Source organism: Onychostoma macrolepis, chromosome 06, assembly GCF_012432095.1.
Source record: "Onychostoma macrolepis isolate SWU-2019 chromosome 06, ASM1243209v1, whole genome shotgun sequence".
NCBI lineage: Eukaryota > Metazoa > Chordata > Actinopteri > Cypriniformes > Cyprinidae > Onychostoma > Onychostoma macrolepis.
The window spans coordinates 7,348,795-7,363,831 of NC_081160.1; the positions used below are offsets into that span (position 1 = coordinate 7,348,795).

Here is a 15,037-nt window from a genome sequence, read left to right on the forward strand (position 1 = left end):
CGGCCAGTGCAACTACAGAGATGTGATGGTAGATCCAAACCAGGGAAGATTGTTATCTATACGGCTTAAACCAACACTTCAGGCTTGCAAATATAAATTTATGTAACTCCCACAATACATAATTAAAAATATTGGGGATTATTATAGGCCTATTCCTTTGAAGTAAAAAGAAATAGATTTCTTTTGCTCTGAGAGTTAATAATTAATGTATCAGAGGGTTAAATACAAGACAAAAGGATGAAATATTTACCGTTACCTCAACAGAAAACAAAGGGGTGCCTGCATGCTCCTCCGCCCATTGGGGTATTGTGGTTATTACTTTATATCAAAATCTATTTCAGCAAAGCCTGGTTTGGATCTCCTCTGATGAGATTTTATACCGGTGAACGTTTCAAGTTGACCTAAAACAACAAAATCCCCCCTTCTCGACCTTTAGCATTATTGGACAGATTGCAGGATTGTTACTTGATCTTTAAATCCATCTGTATTACACAAAATAACCACAAGGGGCCAGGATTTCTCGGTTTGCAACAACTGAAAACTAGACTAGAGTATGTAAATCAGAGATGGCTTTATTGGTTTTGATAACATTTAGAGAGTCAGACCATTTTAACGAAAGCCATTTATTTCAATACTTAAAAAGCGTATGGCATGACAGAAAAAGCTTGATAAAAAAAATTGTATTTAAAAATGCTCTCATTATGCATCAATTGCTATACTTGTGTGATTATATTGGATAAAATAGGCCTACTATGCACATTAATAATAAAACAAGCAGCTTTGGAGAAAAAAAAAAAAAAAGGATACCTCCAACACCTTCACGTAAGCTAACTCCCAGTCCTTAACTGAGCAATGGCTTTACCTTTTTACTTCCTTCGTGTTCATTTTATCACTGTGTAAAAAGTACCTTAACTTGAGTAGTCAGAGCAAACTCTCGTATACTTCAGTAGACATATTTCATTTAGAACAAGTTTACACACATAAACTTGCAAGCACTACAGATAGATATTACGTGGCGGCTGATTCTGTTGCTCAAGAGTTTTGCTGCTCGTCCAAATCACTTCCAAAGCTGACCAACTCTTGAGCAACAGAGAGTCACATGCACTGAACTATTATAGCTGTAGTAAATGTCCTTCTTATATTATTGCACTGCAACTGAAACACTGAAATTGCTCTTTATTGATACAAAAACAGCGGCCTTAACAACTAGTTGAAATGCAATAGGTTTTTCACAGATGCAAGTCAACATGTGGGTGGTTTGGAAACAGGGTTATTTACATAACTAGCATTTCTAATTCATTCCGTTTCTAGTTAATTCGTTGCTTTCAGCCTGGCTCAGAACAAATATCAAGGGAAGTGTAGATTTCCAAAGAATGACCTTTGATTACAGTTCGAACAAATGCCATAACATCAATATTAAATTAATATATTCAAAACAGCAAAGGTAGCATCATAAAAAAATAATACAGTCAGAAAACTTTTTAAAGAACACTGATCAGACACTTGATGGCCATAGCAAACAGCAGGTTTTGTTGTCTATAGTATCTCTGCAGAGAACACATGAACAGAAGGTCTTTGTTTTCTTGTCCCCTTCCTGCTTTCCCGTCACTGTTAAAAAAGCAATAGTGATTTTGCAAGAGACCCGGTGCTCATATAGCTCTCTGTTGGATTTTTTAGACTGTTTGCAAATCCTTGTTTAATAACGCAACCCAGGTGAATTGAACACCTCAGCTGTAAATATACCTTATAATATTGAAGCTCAGTTGTGATTTTTTTTTAAAGCTGGCCCACTTTTAACTTTTACCCTAAATTACCACAGACAGGATTTCACAGAAAGTTTTAAGCCAAACCTTTGGACATTTCAGGCCAAATGATTTGAATGAAAAGTACTGATTTTGGTTAACAGATTGATTGGAGCTGGCTGGCCTCAAGGCCGAGGGACAAACTGAAGGTCAATAGGTTTGGAGGGAATGAGCAGGGTTCTGGTTTTGGGCTGAATCGATGGGGCTCCCTCCGCCGTTCTGACCTCATAGTGTTGCATCAGCTGTGGGGTAAAAGGGCAAAGGGTTAAATTAATGAGAGCACGAGAGAGATAACGATAGTGAGGTAACTGAAGTTTAAACATCAACTTCAAATTAGATAAACGAGAAGTTTGGATGCATGTGACTAAATATATTTCTCAGAAAACAGACTGAACTTTTATTAAAAACTTTTTGATTTAAAGGTTTCTTTAAAGTTAAAGAAAACTAGTTTTAGAGACAAATCTAAATTGTGTATATATGGAATTTCTTTAACAAATCTAAATTGTCATTTTTAAATGAATGGGCTGATCAGATAGTGATGGAATACAAAACTAAATATTAGATTTGATAAGTGCAACTTTCATCATCACTACATAATTCCCATAATGTCATTTGTGATATTTCATATTTTTAATTACTTTTATTCTAAAAAATGTAAAATAATAAAAAATGCGTAGGTGTGTACATACTTCGCAGACTAACAAAGAACAATGAAAGCTAAACCAATAGGCCCGGGTACTGAAATTGAATACAATTTACAAGCTTTTGGTTTGATTTTGAGCCAATTTGATATAGATTCATTTGTAATTTCACCAGGTACAGTACATTCTTCTTAAAAGCAAACTTGAAAGAAAATCTCAACTAATGCTGTAAATTATATAGGGGAACCCTGTCAGTTGCTTCTATAAAATGAATGGTTACAATGAACAACATATTCCAAATTCAATTGCAGTTTTTTAGATATAATAAATCAACACTCAGACTGAGTTGTATACAAACATTAAAACTGTACATAAGGTTGTTATTATATGAACCTTTTAAAATACGCGTTTCTACTCCAATTCATTTTTAAAACATGAACATTTAAATGGAGGATGTTCTACAAATGTTTTGATGACAGATTTATTCAATCGTACCATATACAGGTGCATCTCAATAAATTAGAATGTTGTGGAAAAGTTCATTTATTTCAGTAATTCAACTCAAATTGTGAAACTCGTGTATTAAATAATTTCAATGCACACAGACTGAAGTAGTTTAAATCTTTGGTTCTTTTAATTGTGATGATTTTGGATCACAGTTAACAAAAACCCACCAATTCACCATCTCAACAAATTAGAATATGGTGACATGCCAATCAGCTAATCAACTCAAAACACCTGCAAAGGTTTCCTGAGCCTTCAAAATGGTCTCTCAGTTTGGTTCACTAGGCTACACAATCATGGGGAAGACTGCTGATCTGACAGTTGTCCAGAAGACAATCATTGACACCCTTCACAAGGAGGGTAAGCCACAAACATTCATTGCCAAAGAAGCTGGCTGTTCACAGAGTGCTGTATCCAAGCATGTTAACAGAAAGTTGAGTGGAAGGAAAAAGTGTGGAAGAAGAAGATGCACAACCAACCGAGAGAACCACAGCCTTATGAGGATTGTCAAGCAAAATCGATTCAAGAATTTGGGTGAACATCTCAAGGAATGGACTGAGGCTGGGGTCAAGGCATCAAGAGCCACCTCACACAGACGTGTCAAGGAATTTGGCTACAGTTGTCATATTCCTCTTGTTAAGCTACTCCTGATCCACAGACAACATCAGAGGTGTCTTACCTGGGCTAAGGAGAAGAAGAACTGGACTTTTGCCCAGTGGTCCAAAGCAAGGTTATTTTTGTAAACGAAAACTAAAACTATTGGTCAAAAAACATTTTCGTAAACCGAAATAAAATTACAATTTCTAAATAAATGAAAAACTAAAACTAAACGAAACTAACAACAGTAACTGAAAAACTAACGAAAATAAAATAATTATCAAAAATAAATAATCATGTTCGAGATTTAATAAGCTCTCATTCTGTGCCGGAACATTGGACCGAAGCGGCTATTCACAGAGAATGCGTTTTTGCATTTAAAAACAAGACGCGGGCTATGAAATGTGAAATAACTATAAAATATGAAATAATAATAAGAATGCATACCTTACAGCGCACAAACGTTTAAAAGCGTGCTTGACGTGCGAGAACAACATGAGAGTGAGTTAACAAACAGAATTTGTCACGCTTTGCGATTACTATGGTAACGTCCGACTTGACTGTATAAAACGCATCCAAAACGAGAGAAAGCGATAGCCGCGCTGTGTTTTTGTGTAAAAGAGGCTTTAGAACTGGGATTGATTGCGTTGCTCATCATAAAGTGCAAACATCATTTAAATCACCATATCGCATTTATTTTTGAGTAGTATGAGGTTTCAAAGCATTTTAGATTGTTTCTTCTTATTGTGCACGTTCATAGAGGGAGACGGGACATACAGTGTGCACCGGTGGCTCGTATGTGCTAAAAATCCGATAAAATAATGCATTGAAAACACAGATGGACAAAAATAAAGTTTACAGAGTTTCAATGACGATTGCAAAGAACAAGCCTGCGTCCCAATGTGCACAATGTCCATGCTAAATTCTGTGTGATATTAGTAATTTTTAATACTATTTAGGGTGCATAGTATGCACATTGAGACGCAGGGCGTTTCTCCTCAAATCCAGCACTGGAGGGCCATTGTCCTGCAGAATTTAGCTCCAACCCTGATACAAACTCAACTGCCTGATGCTGTCTAGTAACTCTGAAAACCTTGATTAGCTTGTTGTTTGTAAACTATTGGCATATTAAACAAGATTACATCTTTAATATGTATGAATATGAACATGAATATGAATTAATAAATTGTATACATATAAGCTGCATATTTTTGTTTTTTGTTGAATTGTAAAGAATTATTTTGTCATTATTAAGAGGTTTATACAATAGTTAACTGTAAACTGCAAACATTCAACTTTGCTCAAATTAAATGTCTTGTTTGGTCTACTCTGGAAGTGTTCCATTAACTCTGTTAAACTATAATTACTAAAACTAAAACTAAACTGAAATTATAGGAAATTTGAAAACGATACTAAAATAAAAACTAATTTAAAAATTCAAAACTATAATATCCTTGGTCCAAAGTCCTCTTTTCAGATGAGAGCAAGTTTTGTATTTCATTTGGAAACCAAGGTCCTAGAGTCTGGAGGAAGGGTGGAGAAGCTCATAGTTGCTTGAAGTCCAGTGTTAAGTTTCCACAGTCTGTGATGATTTGGGGTGCAATGTCATCTGCTGGTGTTGGTCCATTGTGTTTTTTGAAAACCAAAGTCACTGCACCCGTTTACCAAGACATTTTGGAGCACTTCATGCTTCCTTCTGCTGACCAGCTTTTTAAAGATGCTGATTTCATTTTCCAGCAGGATTTGGCACCTGCCCACACTGCCAAAAGCACCAAAACTTGGTTAAATGACCATGGTGTTGGTGTGCTTGACTGGCCAGCAAACTCACCAGACCTGAACCCCACAGAGAATCTAAGGGGTATTGTCAAGAGGAAAATGAGAAACAAGAGACCAAAAAATGCAGATGAGCTGAAGGCCACTGTCAAAGAAACCTGGGCTTCCATACCACCTCAGCAGTGCCACAAACTGATCACCCCCATGCCACGCCGAATTGAGGCAGTAATTAAAGCAAAAGGAGCCCCTACCAAGTATTGAGTACATATACAGTAAATGAACATACTTTCCAGAAGGCCAACAATTCACTAAAAATGTTTTCTTATGAAAATCTTAAGTATTCTAATTTGTTGAGATTTGAGGGTTTTTGTTAAATATGAGCCAAAATCATCACAATTAAAAGAACCAAAGACTTAAACTACTTCAGTCTGTGTGCATTGAATTTATTTAATACACGAGTTTACACAATTTGAGTTGAATTACTGAAATAAATGAACTTTTCCAAGACATTCTAATTTATTGAGATGCACCTGTATAAGACAGTGATTATGTAATATAGTGCAAATATTCAGCAAAATGCTCCTCTCTAGAGTAATTTTTTTTAGCTAACTCAGGCTCATTGTTTACAAGCTGTTTTATTGACCGCTGTTGAAACACTGATTAAGCGATTACATGAGACATGATACATTTCAGTGAGTTGTACTGTACTTTCAATACACCTTCTGATGTTTATTTCATGCTATAACTAGTACTAAAGAGGACTGATGTGCACTTGCCATTTTAACTGAGGCACCTACAGCGATGTCACACCATATTAAAGTGTGTAAATTTTGTTTGAATTTTGTTATAAAATCAACTTTTGGAAGTGTTTATCAGACTTTGGATGTAATATTTTGGAATTTAGGGAACAAAATAACGATTGATTGAAAACAACTAATCAATATTGTCAACCAGGGAAAAAGTAGGATTGTTTTTTTTTCTCAGGTTTTGTTCTTTGTTTAACAGAATATTTTGACTAATGGGTGTGAAATTGAACTTGCAGATAATGTGAAAGCGCCATACTTACTCTACTTAGGGCAAAGTACATCTCCAGCTCTGCAACCCTCTTCCCCACGCAAGCCCGAACACCAACCCCAAATGGGACAGAACTGTAGGGGTGATGCTGAGAGCGAGACGGGCTGTCTCTCAACCAGCGGTCTGGAACAAAATTCTCCGGTTCAGGGAAATTACTCTCGTCGTGACTAACAGCGTAGTGACAGAGATGGAACTGTGTCTGTGCAGAGAGAAAGAGACAGAGACAGGTTTATTTACTGTATTAGACGTTTCAATAGAACTCTATGAGCTGTGCGAGTGTCTGTGTGGTTACCTTCTTAGGGAACCAATAATTATCCACAATTACTTCCGAATCCACAGTCAGGCGTCCATTACCAGGGACAACAGGATACATCCTACGATTAAAAAGCAGCATATTGTGAGAAAATTTGTTCTGTCAAACAATTAATCGCAATTCAAAATAAAAGTTTTTGTTTACGTAATATATGAATGTGTACTGTGTATATTTATTACGTATATATAAAATACAAACACATGCATGTATATATTTAAGAAAAATATGTTGTTTATATATTAAATATATTTATATATAATATAAAATAATAATATAAATGTATATACACAAGTAAATATTTTCAAACTATATACTGTATGTGTGTGTATTTATATATACATAATAAATAAACAGTACACATACATATATTATGTAAACAAAAACAGCACCAGAGAAAAAAACATTTTAATCTATCTAAAGTGCTGTCAAAGCTACTAAATATTGAAACGAGTCTCTTAATGCAGTGAATTGTTTTTATAATCCATATTTTAAACTAATGATTAAGATGTAAACTGTGTCACAAATTGTACTATATCCTAAAGTCTTTGCCAGTATCTTTTTAAAGGGTCATAACGTTATAATCGAACATCTTTTATTTTTATCAATTTTAGAGGCAATACTATACTTGCAATTTCAGCTACAAACTAAAACAAGAACACACAGAACAGAAGTTCATCACAAATGCATTGTTTCTCTAAAAGAAATCTGCATGTTTATTCACTGTAAAGGACATTATTAATGATGTGAGTTGTTTGTTTAAATAAGTACTGAGCAAAGGTTATTGTTCGCAGTATAAAATGAGTGAGGTTTGGCCACTCCTGCATATTGTAGCAAACAAATGACCTCTTTCACCCCTTTCAAGACAGAATAGCACAGTTTTCAAAGTGTTTGGGGGTGGACTAGGACGGATTTCCCTCACCTGAGAGTTTCTTTGATGACAGCCTTCATGTAGGGCATCCTTGTTAGGTGTTCTGCGGTCGGCAGCTCTTTATTCGGACATACAGATGCAATCTCATTATAGAGGCGGCTCTGTACTTCTGCATCACGTGCAAGGTGGTACAAGGTCCATGATAATGTGTTAGACGTCTTTCAAGGACAAAGAAAATAGTCTTATCACATAATGCATTTACAGATCTCAGCTGATGTCATCATACAGACACCTGATTGGCAAAGTGAATTATGCCCAGAAGGTGAGGGGGCGGGGCTCTCTCAAATCAGCAGCTATACATCACAGAAATAGGTTAATACATCAGCAAGGAATGCTGCTTAGCAGGTTATCGACACCTGTGTTGCTAAACGTGGGACATAATTTAGCCGAAAGCTCTGGAAATCTGATAAACAGCGGCCTTGACGGACCCTGAGAGACCTTGACAGACATTTCCATAGAGATTAGGAACATAGTACAGCATGTTAAAGGTTATTATCAGTTAGGGATGGATAAGATCGTTGACACTTTCTGTCCGTGAAACAATAGTGGGACACGTTTAAAGTTAATGTGGTGGATTACATCTGTGGTTTTCCCCTGTGTGAACTGACCTTGACCACAATTGATTAAAAGTACCTACAAGGACGGGTCAGAAAGTGAAGTTTGTCTTTGTGGATACCACTTTTTACAATAAAATTTCTAATGCAATACAACTGCATTGAATGTTTTTAGTTGACTCCAGTGGCCAAAAGCGAACAAATAATGTATATGTATAGAAGAAGATATTAAGTTTTTAGCCATCAGAATTTTAGTAGAAAGAAATTTTGGTCATGATACTTATGTTTTGTAATAATGTCAAATTAAGTTTTACTTTAAAGTACATTTTAAACAATTACATTTTCATAATCTTTTGTGTTTCGTGCTTTAAAAAACTAGACTTTTGTGATGACATGCATGTAAAGTACTGGATTATAATCTTAAGGTATTACATTTCAATATATTTTACATGCATTAAATTTCAATAGAAATTTTAATTTACAATAATTGCATGTCAGAACTTTGGGAATACACTTTAACTATATTTCAAAGACTTATAAAATTCATAATTATAAAATTACATATAAAAATGTACTCAAGTCTAACTTAAGTGGTTCAGAAAGCACTCTTACAGTTTAAATTGCATTTAATATATATTTGAACTATAATAAATTTTCACTTAATTGTAGTAAACATGCAATTAACTGTCTGAAAACATTACATTCAGTTGGCACAAGTATATTATTTATGTAATAATTACTCTCTTTAAAAGTATGTTGTAGTGTACTTTTTCACAAAGAAAGTATCAGTATGGGATGCAACAATATTTAAAAACAAACTCTCACGTTCCTCTATTTCTCAGGAATTTAACTTCCCTCTTGTTTTCTGCAGGTACATTTAGAAAACACCCACTTGTCAAAACAACTGAACCAGTGGTGCAGGATATTGTTTTTTTGGAACATGATTAATTTCTGACTAACAGCAAATCACGTTGCTTAATCTGCACCTCTTCAGCTGGTTCCAGGTGAAAATAAACACGTTCTCACCGTATCCACACCTCCCAGCAGAAGTTCAGTCAGACTGATGTACACCTCTCCTAAGCTGAGTTTATTGCTGGACAGCAGGTAGGTGAGATACATGCCCTCCACCTCCTCTCCTCGCTCAACCTGATCATGTATCTCCTTCACCTTCTTATCAATCAGACAACGGGCTGGACAAAGGTACAACAAACAAAGAAAGAAAGGATCAGTATGCTACTGTTTCGCAACCACCGATGCACAACCATTCAAAAGTGTGGGTTAAGATTTTTTTTTTTTTAAGAAATTAATCAAGGATGCAAATTGATCAAAAGTGACAGTAAAGACATTTATAAAATCAAAAAGATATATTGAAATTTTCTATATAACACACACACAGATATATAATGTATATATAAATTCAATAATAAAAAAAATCACTAATAACCAATACGGTAATGATATATTGTGCGTCGCTAATAAAGAAAATAAACTTTACCATACCTACGTCATACAAGTCATCCCACGCCTGGACAAACCGTTTCCAGAACGGGAAGATGTGACGAGTCCAGCGTGGGAAAAAAAGAACCGTCTCTGACAGCGCCAACATGTCATTAACAGCAGATATGAACCGCAGAGTGTCTGTGGGAATTTCCTCCTGTAAACATCCTAACCGTGTTTCGAAAAGGATTGAGGATATTCCTGAACAGCAGGAAAGAAAAACCACAGTCAAAATAAAAACAATAGACTTCACAAGAGTATGGTGCTGTTTGTTCAAACATTACAGCAAAGAGCTCCAGGATACTGTTACCGTTCTGTATCCATACACACCCTCAAAGCCAAATTTGTAGAGCTCAGAGGCGAGGTCGTTGATGGTGACCTGGTCTGGACTGCGCAGACGCAGGAGTTCAACACGCTGTAGGAGATCAGACACAACCTCGTGAATGATGGGTGCATATGCTGCTACTTCCTTCAGTTTAAGCATCTTAGGGTTCAGAGCACTGCGGATGCGATACCACTCAGGGCCTGTGCTGAAAAATGCAGAAAAAAGGAGTATAAATCGGTGATTTTATCAAATATCGGCATTAAAGAGGTACATTACCATCTCAAAGTTTGGGGTCCGTTTTTAAATGAAGTATCTTGCTCTCACCAAGGCTGTATTTATTTGATCAACAACAGAGTGAAAAAATAAAATAAAAGGTATAATATAAAATATTATTACAATTTAAAAGAACTATTTTCTATTTTAATGTATTTTAAAATATGATTTTATGGCAAAGTTGAATTTTATCAGCCATTGTGATTTTGTGTTTAAGAAACATTTCTTATTGTTATCAATATTGAAAACAGTTGTGCTACTTCATTTTTCTTTTTTTTGTGGAAACCATGATGCCTTCTTTTAGTATTCTTTGCTCAAAAGAAGGTCCAAAAGAAGAGCATTTATTTAAAATAAATAAATATATAAATAAATAAAAAAAAAAAAAAAAAATATATATATATATATATATATATATATATATATATATATATATATATATATATATATATATATATATATATAATTAAATTCTTTAATAAGCACGTAGTGGCTTTTGCATCTGAACTCCTTATTTATTATAAATGTCATCCCAAACCCATATGACCTTTTTTCATTCATGGAACATCAAAGGTGTAATTTTGAAGGAATTTCTGGCTAAACATTTCAATAGCATATCAGTAAGTATGTTAAGTAAAGGACTGGGGCTGTCAAACTCACAGATGCCAAAATGACAATCAATCACTTAAACCAAAATGCTGTTAATCTTGAGGTCCACCTTTCATGGGAGTCATGACCGAAACAGTTTCATATCTTTTCAATGAATCATTTGATACAATTCACAATAGTGCTCTGGATGATTTGTATAGAATAGAATTGATCTGGTAATGGAGTTAAACTCAGCCTCACAGAGATAAAGATTATCATGGAATAATCTTACATTCAGTACTGTTTGGCACACAGAGCTATTGTTTTGCTTGGACGATGTGGTGTTAAGAGTCATAAAGGCTGATTTCATCATAATTTTATGGTGCCTTTGCATCCTCTTGAAGATTGAGAGCTCCAGAAAAAATAAAGTCATACAGGTTTGGCACAGCAGACAATAGGTGCTTACTCTACATGAATTCCATACGCCTGTCCTCTCATGTCTCTGTATTCTTTCCAGTGAGGCAGATCAGTCCGCACTGGGTACCGGCCCTCCTGTCGGATCACCTGTGCAACCAGTTCAGCCGTCGCCACATTTACCACATCAAACGGCCCAAAGCGTGACCGCCAGATCGGACCATATAGGCGCTTATGCTCCACCTGCACAATAGACATGGGGGGAAAAAAACATTGCGTGTGTGTGTGTGTATTGCCAATTATTTATCATACACAATAGGCCATTTAGCTACTTGCAATACAGATAATAAATTGACTCTCCTCCCTGGAGTAACCTAAGGTTAAATACGAGTTGTGTTGTTTTGTAAAATGTTTAAATACCATCTCCCATTTTTGTTTAACACAGTGATTCTAAACTAGGGGGCCAGGGCCCTCAGCAAACTCCAAAGGAGACTTAAAGGAATAGTTCACCCAAAAAATGAAAATGTACTCACCCTAAGGCCATCCAAGATGTAGATGAGCTTGTTTCTTCAATGAAGGCAATATTATGGATAGAGGACTTGTATTTTAGCTGAAAGCAATGGTTTGAAGTTTAAAATGTCTTAATGATGGATTTGTTTATTACAAACCAGAACTTAGGAGACCCAAAAAGATCAAAGTTGTTGTAAAAGGAATCCATATGAATTGTGCAGTTTAGTTTAGAACACACACATAAAGCTTCCATGTTTACAATATGTGATGTTCTCTGTGCTTGTGTAGATCATGGTTGAAATGAAAAGACAAATCTAAATTAAATCTGTACAACAATTGCATCTCTTCACAAGACTGGGATTAAAATGCTTGATTCACATGGACTTATTTTACAAAACTTTTTGGATTTTGTAAGTTTTAATTATCTGGACATTCCATGGAGGGACAGAAACCTCTCGGGTTTCATTAAATCGATCTCAATTTGTGTTTTGAAGATTAACCACATGTTTGGAACGACATAAGGGTGAGTAAATGATGACAGAGTTGTAATTACTGGATGAACTATCCCTTTCAAGCTGATTTATACGTCATTAGCAGCACAAACACTCCCCTGTCTTCCACTGGTTGGACATAAAGTTGAGCAAACTGCCCTGAAATTGCACCATTAGTTAAACCAGAGCTTGACATGTCAAGTCCCTCAAACAAACAAAAGCGATGTTATGACAGAACAGCCTCCAAATTTTCTGATTGGCTAAATTGTGTGGGCCGCATTTAACGTCCTTTTGCTGTTTACAGGGGCTGACACACAGAGATAAGTGTGATTTTTATCTGGCAGTAGGGTCATTTCATCAATAGCAACATTCCATAAATAATATTTTACAGCAGGGGTGCACAATCCTTACTGTCCTGCAAAGTTCAGCTCCAATTCTAATCAAACACACCTGCCTTTAATTTTCAAGCGATCCTGAAGACCTTAATTAGTTGCTTCAGGTGTGTTTGATTAGAGTCGGAACTGAACTTTGCAGGACAGTCGATTGCCAGGAGCAGGATTGGGCACCCTTGTTTTACAGCAACTGTTCTTTGACACAGTAGTGATTCAGATTCTGTCATCTCAATGCCTACAACCTTTGGAACACAGGTCATTGGACAACACCTCACCCCTTACTAAATGTGCTCAGACATCTGCCCTATAAATCTCCATAAGTATGGCAAGCTGTGTTAACCTTTATTCCCGAAAACTATACCAATTTCGATTTTACTATAATTTTTTGTAGTAATCCAGAGATGCTAGTACTTGCTACTAGCCACTATAGCACATATTACTATAGTCTAGAAAATATAAATACTTTTGCTTATGACTTTAAACCCGCCAGTAACTATAGTCATTAGTATACACCTGCTTTTTTAGGATTAAAACAACAAATTAGTAGGAATTTATTAGACAATATTGTTTTTATACAATTTATAGCTTTTGAAAAAAATAAAGGTTTTTTAATAAAATGGTATAGTAGCCACCCTGACTAGACGTTATAAATATATAAAGTTATTTTATATAAAAAAAATCAACTGTAACTAGTAGTGAGACATGCCATAAATAACAATTTGGATAGATGCTAATGCTAAAAAAAGGTAAATTAATATTTAACTATCTATTACAGCCTCAATAAATACTAGTAACTATTGGAATAGATGTGATTAACTAAGCTAATAAATTTTAATAGCTAATAATTGTGTACTAGTGTTGTGGCAATTTTCCATTTCAATGAAGGTAAGACAAAAGTCTTTTGAAGATTTATAGCAAGAAAATGTCTACAGTGATAACACTCATTCAAGTCGGCTGCAGAGCGCGACAAAAGGAGGAACACTTTGACTCAGTATTTATACTCCCAATCAAACCAGGATGCTTCAATCTCAAATGTCCCCTAGAGGTGTTTTAATGCAAATCATCTTCTTAGAAGCTAGAAGGATGTAGGGTCTCTAAAAATAACACTCCTTTTTTCAGGTGTTTCACACTTGTCTGCACACAAACATTTCCTGTTGATCTCTTAGCACATCAAAATAACTCAATCATACTAATTAAGAAAGTTTAAAGAACACTGTTTAGTAAAGCAAATAATAATACAATTTCACTCGCAATTAGCAAAGCTAGAAAAATTTACAGAAACACCTTGAATGCACATTTGTCGGAAATTAATTGCTGATATCTGAACCACAGAAGACCATAAAATGATAAGTATTCGGGAGGACTGTTGGAATAATGAAAAATAATAATTACAAATAGCTACTGTAGTGAAACTGGAAAAGATATTAGTCACATTTCAATTACTAACATAGGCCTACATTTAGATATTAGTTAGATTTAAGGAATGCATACTAAAAGGGCTTTCCATACTGATTTCACATTCCAGAGATATCAGCATCAGGCAGGATTTCCTAACAGATCAGTTCCTGCACGAGTAGTTAGCAATGTCTCAACACTTTGCTTTATATAGTTTCATATACAGATATTTATATTTAAATGGACATTAATATTTGATGTATTAATGATTGTGTGCATCTTTAAAAAAAAAATTAAAAACTCCCAAAGAAACATTATTCATGTTACGCAGCAGTTTGAGTGAACAAAAAAAGTGAAAATAAAAATACAAAATGTGTCTTACCTGCATTGCATGACTTTTATCCGCGTATCCTTTAACGAAGAGCCAGTACGCAGTTGTGGCCAGACTGGGTCCCGGTAGATCAGCTATGGTTTTGTAGTTACCAGTGATCGATGTTGCGCTGTGCAAATCTACATTGCCTGCTTGAGACTTCAGGGTTCGCGCTACGAATTCATAAAATGGCGCATATTTTTTGCCAACATGAGCTGCGAGACGATCAGCTTTTACAAGAGAAGACAACATGATGACTGGCGTCTGTCGAACTGGGCATCTGAAACTAGACGATAGCATACTAAAATGTTTTGCGTCAAACCCTGGGCGGGATTCACAGTGTCTCAAAACCTAGTGAACTGCCTACATAGACAACATTGCCACGTTTCAAACCAAAACACCAATGATGCTCAACAAAGCTATCTAGGTAAAGGGTTCACTGGGTTTTGAGACACAGCCCGGAACGGTGCGCACCGCACACACCCAGCGTTTGACACAATGTAACTGTCACACTTGGAAAAACACGAGGCGTTACTGTTTAGTCACCTGTATAAGGTATATACTAGGGTTTTTTTTTCTTACCGCTAAAACAAAACTCT

General features: G+C 35.5%; 1 protein-coding gene across 1 annotated transcript; it reads right to left on the reverse strand.

Annotated features, from left to right (window-relative positions):
* Positions 1–552: 552 nt before the first annotated feature.
* LOC131542011 (sterol 26-hydroxylase, mitochondrial) lies at positions 553–14,918 on the reverse strand. The gene is made up of 9 exons (XM_058778225.1): positions 14,451–14,918; positions 11,333–11,523; positions 10,014–10,213; positions 9,687–9,884; positions 9,213–9,376; positions 7,624–7,790; positions 6,684–6,765; positions 6,384–6,590; positions 553–2,044 (listed from the first exon to the last, which is right to left on the reverse strand). Exons 1-9 carry the CDS (start codon positions 14,736–14,738, stop codon positions 1,928–1,930), a joined length of 1,614 nt encoding a protein of 537 aa, XP_058634208.1. The 5' UTR covers positions 14,739–14,918; the 3' UTR covers positions 553–1,927.
* Positions 14,919–15,037: the final 119 nt, after the last annotated feature.